The following is a 7294-nucleotide window of genomic DNA, read 5'->3' as shown; positions in this document are numbered from 1 at the left end:
CATCTCTACTTGAATGTGTAACAGACATTTCAGCCTTAACATGTTTAAAACTTAACCTTTGATCCCCTTCACTCTGATCATCTAGCTGCACTTTTTCCTGTTTCTATAATGCTATGACCCCTTTTTCATATTCCCCAACAGCTGATCCATCAACACATCCTCTTGACTCTTCCTTCCAAATATATCCAGCCCAGCAGCTTGTCACCACTTTCCCTGCCATTATCCTGCTTCCAGCCTTGATCAGTGCCCATCCAAGTGCTGGCAGTAATCTCCTACATGGATCTATGATTGCTTGCTGGGGTCCTTCCCCGGGAGCAGGGTCCATTAACATTTGTGGATCTGGCAGCAACCAACTGAAGAAATATAAAGTTAGAAAGAAAGAGATAAGACACACAGAATAGAATTTTCAAAAGTGGGAACCCAGGGGACCATGGCCCACTTTTGGGGTTCTGATGGTGGCCCTGAGTGTCAGTTTCACTCAGCTTTTATTGAAGGCCGTTTGCTCTTTAGCCCAGAGGGTAAGCTGAGGAAGGGAACAAAGACTCCAGCAGTTTCTCTGAGTGAGCATATCACCTCTTATTGTTTCTGTAATCATTAACCTTAAGGATCTGAGCAGTCTTGAGAAATCCAGAACCTGAGCCTTGTGTGGGGGCAGCCTCCTGTTTGTCATCATATACATAGATTCTTAGGGGGCTATTAATCCCACCAGTTCCTGTGGTCTTCATATGTGATATGGGATATGAGTCTTCCTACCCATATTTTGGGGCTCAAGCTGTTCCCTTGATCTCTGCCCCAGCCAAATACAAATCTCCACAATGGGTATTTACTTTGACTACTTACCGGATAGAAAATAGCCTAGTTGATGTATCTTGCTAGGCCTTGCCACAGCATCTTCTGTGGCCATCATCTTCTTCATAGTGTTCACAGACCCGGCATAGATGTTTGTAAGCTGTATTCCCAATAGGCCAGAGTTCTAGAAAAAGCAGGAAACTTGCTCAGATAAGAAATTTAGCAGGGGCTGGTTTAAATGTAAACTAGATGATTTTCCTTTGTTCTGCCTCACTCAGCTTACGTTTTTATTTTCCCCCTTTTCTGGGGGTGTTTTCCCTTGCCAAGAATGGGGTCTTTGGTCCCCATTCAGCCTGCAATTACCTACAGTCTAGTCTCAATGTGACAGTGACAGAAGTCAGATCTTGTCTTCTACCTGAAACCCTCCAATGGGTCTCATTAGTCCTCCAGTCACTTGGAGTATAAGCCAGAGTCCCTACAGCTGCCTGCCGGGTGCTTCATGACCAGGCCTTGGGAGCCTCCAGCTCCTCCCACTGCCCTTCTTCCTCAGTCTTCCCTAGCAGCACCAGCTTTTTCCTTGTTATTCTTAAACCAGTTATGGCTACTCTCACCTTAAGGCCTTTTCCCTGGCTTCTTTCTCTAAATTCTTCTTCAGAACATCCGTATGGCTTGTCTCCTTCACCAACTTCACTGAATTTCACAGCCACACTGAGGCTGCCTTGGGCCCTTGCCCTGGCTCTTGCAATTCCCTTTCTAGGCTCCACTTCTTTTTCTGTAACACTCTTCAACTTCTAATATCATCTTCTAATGTAATTCATGTATTTTGTTGACTCTTCACTCTCAGTCTTTCCCTATCATAATGTATATTCCATATTCCACAAGGGTGGAACCCTTTGGTTATTTTGTTCACTGATATATCATAAATGTAAAACAATGAATGGAACTTACTGCACAGACAAAAAAACAAGTGAAGCTGGGTGTGGTGGCTCATTCCTGTCATACTAGCACTTTGGGAGAACCAAAGAAGGAGAACCCTTGAGGCCAGCATGAGCAAGAGCAAGACTCTATTTCTATAGAAAATAGAAAAATTAGCCAAGCATGGTAGTGTGTGCCAAGGGTCTCAGCTTGGGAGACTGGGGAAGGAAGATTACTTGAACTCAGGAGATGAGATGACAGTGAGCTATGATGATAGCACTGCACTCTCATTAGGGGAACAGAGTGATAACCTGTCTCAAAAAAAAAAAAAAAGATTGAACATCACAAACACAACAGAGGGATTTAGCACCAAATGCCTTGATTTACTAAAATGATTAGATGCTAAATTTGAAACCACTATCTATAAAACATTTGGAAAAATAAACATTGGATTTGAAATAATAAGCAAAAAAGACAATTATAAATAACCAAGAAGAGTAGGCAAAAAACCCAAAAAAAAAACCAAAAAAAAAAAAAAACCCACCAAACAGAGCTTCTATAGATAATCTTTGAAATAAAGAAACTCAATGAATTTATTAGAATAAAAAATACATATGGAGAAGTAAATCAAAATAGCATTCCTTATCTATTACTTGGCAGAAAACTAAAAGATGACAATATTCTCTATTTGCCATTCTGTATGGGTACTTTACACATTATTGGTGAAAATGCAAAGTGATACCCATGCTATCAAGATCAATTTATTATTGTCTTCTCATAAAATAAAGACCAAGCCTACACGTATTACAGAAGAGTTCCACTAAGCTCTCAAGGAACATATTATTTCAAATGTTTAGAACATTTTTCAGGTTAATTAAAAAGAAGCAAATGTTCTTCAAAATGATTAAGCAGGTAAATGTAACTTTGAATTAAAATTAGACAAAGACTACAGAGAAAAATAGAGACTTACTTTCGCCCATAACGGTAGTTTCAAAAACTTATAAAATTTTGACAGATTCAATAATGAATTTTTAAAAAGCATAATGTATCCTGATCAAATTGGATTTATTCCATAAATGTAGGCTTGGCTTATTGGAAAGAAAACAAAAGAACTACTGAGATAATTCACTTCATAAATTATAGGAGAAACTCTGTGTGATCATTTCATCAGAAACAGAAAAAAATGTTTGATAATTTTTTTTTTAATTTCAGGTTAATGTGAGGGTACAAACAACCAAGTCATAATACTTGAATTTCTTAGGTAGAGTCCCTCCTGTAGTTATGTCCTGCACCCAATACTCATTTGTGGTAAAAACTTCTAGCAAACTAGAAAGAGAAGGGAAATTCCTTTACCTAACAAAGGGAGAAAGTGCTAATAATACATCGAAAACATTTTCTCTAAGTCATATATAAGGATTAAAAAGGAAAAAAAAATCTAAATCACTGATGATACAATTGTCTACATAGAAAAACCAAAAGAACTTATATTCAAATTATGAGAATAAATGTTAGTGGATATAAAACCCATGTATAAAAACTAACTTCATTGCTACATATTGAGGATAAATAAAAACCTAAAAAGATCTGACCAAAGCTGTATATGACCCTTTAAAAAATAATTATAAAATTTTGTGTAAAGATATTGAAGATGAAATAAATGGAGAGGTTCCATCTTGTTAATGGATAAGGATGTGTTCTTAAATATTTTATAGATTTATATAAATTGTAATGAAGCAAAGGACCAAGAATAGCCAATTCACTCCTAAAGGTACATGGAGACTTAAGTATTTAATAAGGTCTACAGTTGATACCCGCAGAGCCAACCATTTCTGGAATTCTGATGTATGACATCAGAGTGAGGACACATTGCCAGGGGAAATGGGCTCTTCAATAAATGCTGTGGGGACAATTGCTGCTTACCTGAAATTAGGTTCCTTCCTAACACCGTTCGTTAAAAATTTAAAAATCAGTTCCAAGTAGATTAAAGCTTATAAGCAGAAAAGAAGACTTTTTAAATTTTAGAAGAAATCAGAGAGGCTATTCATAAAAATTAACAGGGGAAGAATTTTGTATAAACTGAAAAAAAATGATAAATGTCTAAATTTTAAAACATCTCTTTGCCAAAGGACACCAAACAAAAGTCAAAAGAGAAGTCATCAATTAAACCGTTATTTAGAATGTGTTTCGTAAAGAACAAGTGGACAGAAGTTAGTGCATAGAATACATTAAGAGGGTGTTATTTATTTAGAAGCTGATAGATGAGGATTGAGCTTCCCCAGACAATGAGAGAGGAAGATTATGCCCCATCTCACATGTGGGAGGGGAGGAAATATTAGAACCAGTAAAAGGCTAAAGACAAGAAAAGGAGAAAGGCAGAAAATATGATAATACTATGATGACAGCCATGGAAAAGGAGTTGTTTTTTGGAATGTCATATAGAGACGTAGGCAATAAAACCTCAATAAGTAATATGTTGGGTTGATATTTTTAACTATTTTTCATTTAAATCAGTCTTTTCAAGTTGCTTAATATATTTATTCTTTAATAATTTAAAATAGCTTTTATATTTTAAAAATGTGTTTTGATTTTCTAGAGTCCTCTATTAGTTTTCATGAGGCATCTAAGGTGGGACGCTTAAAAAATCACTTTAAATTGTATTTTCACTCATCCAGTAGGCAAGGCTCTTCGGCATGCCGTGGAAACTCTAAATTCTATATCTTCAAGGGCAGTTAAGCAATTGCCGTGACCTCTGAGGCAACCTGAGATTTTAATTTCCCAGAGTGTGAGGAAAAACAGCAATAGTCTGTATTCCAAACGTAGCTTAGCTCAGCGTTGCAGAGGCTTAGTGGAGACGCCTGACCTTTGCACATGGTGGGGGTGGGGACTCATTAGTCTGTCTCCCTATCTCAAGGCCCCTGAGAAGTCACCTTCCTGCTGCATAATACACAGTGCAACTCCCCTTGAGACATTTCCATTTAAATTGCTCCACAGTGTGTTCATCCTGTCCTTGCTGTAACCATGGAGGTGGGTGACAACGGGCCAGTAAGACATCACATGACAAAAGCCTTCCATCATTGACCAGGATGATGTTGAGAATCAAATGCAACGTGACTTAAAAATTAAATGGTTTCACTGGTACTTCAAATTGTTTTTAACGAGTTATTTTCGCTTAATGCATTAAGAGTATTCCTCAAAGGAACTTCATTTAGGGGCTATAAAGACTTCGAATTTGATTTTGCTGCTGGTGGTAATTTTTGTTTTCTTTTTCTTCCAGGGTATATGAGAGATATTTGCTTCTATTTGTCCTTCACGAGCTGGCCTTGAAAAACCTCATGAGATGCTTTTCATAAAAGTGATTTTGTTCAGCCTGACTGTTTTTACCTCGCCTTCAACTGCCCACCCACTCATCTAAGCAGTGGGGATGGCCGATTTCTCTCTGTCATTATTCATGTTTGCAGGAGCTGATTACTGAACTCATATTTAATCTCTACTGCCCACGAAATGTTACATTATTTTTTCCAATTGGTTTTGCCTCTTATTAGAAGTATAATTAGAGCAATGTTAGTAAGATTTAAAAAAGAGGAAATTATTTGATTCTATCAGGTTAGTGAGAGCTGTGGGTGCTGCAGGCTTGTCTCTCTAAGCGACTAATTCATATCTACTTCTCAGATCAGGTTTGGGGAAACTCTGGGGCCTTTTCTTTTAAATCCTACTTTTTAAATCCAGGCTACAAATATGAACAAAAGAAAAAAAATTGTATATTCTTTTAAACAAATGTATGAATAAATTTTGTACTGCTTTTATATAGAATGGGTCATTTTTATTTTAACGAAATGTTCTTAGGATTTTTCTCTCTTGAGGGCTCTCATTTTAATAATCCTTCTTCCAGTCCATTTAGATAAAATATAGTACTATAATCACTATTGGATTTTGCTTTGGTCTTGGTTTACTAACTAATATTGGTAACCTGATTTTCAGAGAGGAGAAAGAAGTTTATTTCCTGGAAGGCCAATGTTGCTATGAAAATCAACTAGGCACAAACATAGACATTATATGTGCTTTGTAGATGTTTTGGAAACTTGTCTTTTTTTGTAATCTATTTCTGATGGCTAATTCAGTTGACTTTCTTAATCAGCTTCTGTTACTTTGAACCAGTTCATAGACCCTAGAGTGCAAAAGAGTACAGATTTTTCCATGCTGGGTAATCCAGCTCCCTCTTTCCCGTCCTTGCTTCCTTCCACCATGGGAAATCATTGCATTCATGCTCAGAATAAAGGTTAGAGGGAACAAATCATTTTCGCCACTGAACAACTAGTAATACTTGGCAGCACTAAAGGATCTTCTGCATTATTACAGTAATTGCTCTGTTGAAATTAACTCTCCAAATCTCTAGATTCAGGGAAACATTTGGACTTGAAGTTCCTGGGCCAGACACATGACTGGGGGGCTCACAGACCTGGGCAAGGGTGTAGTGCAGAAAGTGCCACATGGGTGGGGTGGCTGAGATCAGATGGTGCTCAGGCAGTTTTTCTTAGTTTCCTTCTCCTGTGCCAGCTGAAGCTGTGTTCGTGCCGTTGACACTACTATAAAATGTTTGGTCCATTTGAAATCCTTGCCATTGCCTTATATGGAGAAAACTAAATCCCTCACGTGTGTTGGAAACACTGCCAAGCTGACTGTAAATGCACGGCTGTGGCTTGCAGCCATTTGGGCCCTACACCTGCCAGCCTGGCTACCTTATAGCCTTGTTCTGGGTTTTGTGTCAAGTCTTGGTATCCCTTCCTTGCTGCATTTTCCAGTGTGTAACCTATAGTTGATGTAGGAGAAAAAGGATGCTTTTGACTTTGAGGGCTCTTGGGGAAGTTGGTTTCGATTTCTCTTCTACTGCCATGTACTCTGCACTCCTAAACAAAGAGTTTGTTCAGTTGTCTGGCTTCTTTTTTAGAAAAAAATATGCAGGTAGGCTAGCACACTGGGAGGCCAAAGCAGATTGGGTAGATTGAGCTCAGAAGTTGGAGATCAGCCTAAGCAAGAGTGAGACCCCCATCTCTAATTCAAATACAAAACTAGCTGGGCATTGTGACAGGTGCCTGTAGTCCCAGCTACTTGGGAGGCTGAGGCAAGAGGATCACTTGAGCCCAAGAGTTTGAGGTTGCTGTGAGCTATGATGCCATAGCACTGTATCCAGGGAGACAGAGTGAGACTGTCTCAAAAGAAAAAATGCAGGTATGAAAAATTGTGCCTTCATGGTGAAAATTATTGAGAATATTGATGGCATTATAAACATGTTCCCAGATGAATGTTCTGTGTAGGAAGATGTAACCAAGAAGTAACAGTTGCTGCCTAGGGGAGCCTACCATTTTGCTTTTCACATTTACTCTGTGAGGTCAAATCAATTGGAATAAAATTGGATTTGCAGGCTAACTCTGGACAGGAAATCCCAAAAGTTCTAGTCCCCACTTCTGTGCTTAATTTTAAACTGCTTCTTTTTTTCTGAAAAAGAAAACAAGGAACAAATTGTTACAAAAGTAAGGTGGTGGTTGTATAAACTTTAAACAATGTAGATATGTAATAAAATATTTAATTTGGT

General features: G+C 38.1%; 1 protein-coding gene across 3 annotated transcripts in view; it reads left to right on the top strand.

Annotated features, from left to right (window-relative positions):
• The window catches only part of EPSTI1 (epithelial stromal interaction 1), a 102777-nt gene extending 97281 nt beyond the window's left edge, over positions 1-5496 (top strand). For all 3 annotated transcript variants that reach the window (XM_023513627.1, XM_023513626.1, XM_023513628.1), the window contains exon 11: positions 4979-5496. In XM_023513627.1, coding sequence (XP_023369395.1) covers positions 4979-4987 — 9 coding nt within the window. In that variant the 3' untranslated portion in view covers positions 4988-5496. The remainder of the gene's footprint in view (positions 1-4978) is intronic.
• Positions 5497-7294: the final 1798 nt, after the last annotated feature.

Source organism: Otolemur garnettii, unplaced genomic scaffold (assembly GCF_000181295.1).
Source record: "Otolemur garnettii isolate 467f Iridium unplaced genomic scaffold, OtoGar3 scaffold00043, whole genome shotgun sequence".
In the NCBI taxonomy this organism is placed as follows: Eukaryota; Metazoa; Chordata; class Mammalia; order Primates; family Galagidae; genus Otolemur; species Otolemur garnettii.
Note: the sequence above shows the minus strand (reverse complement) of the source record. Positions and strands in the feature narration are given on the sequence as shown.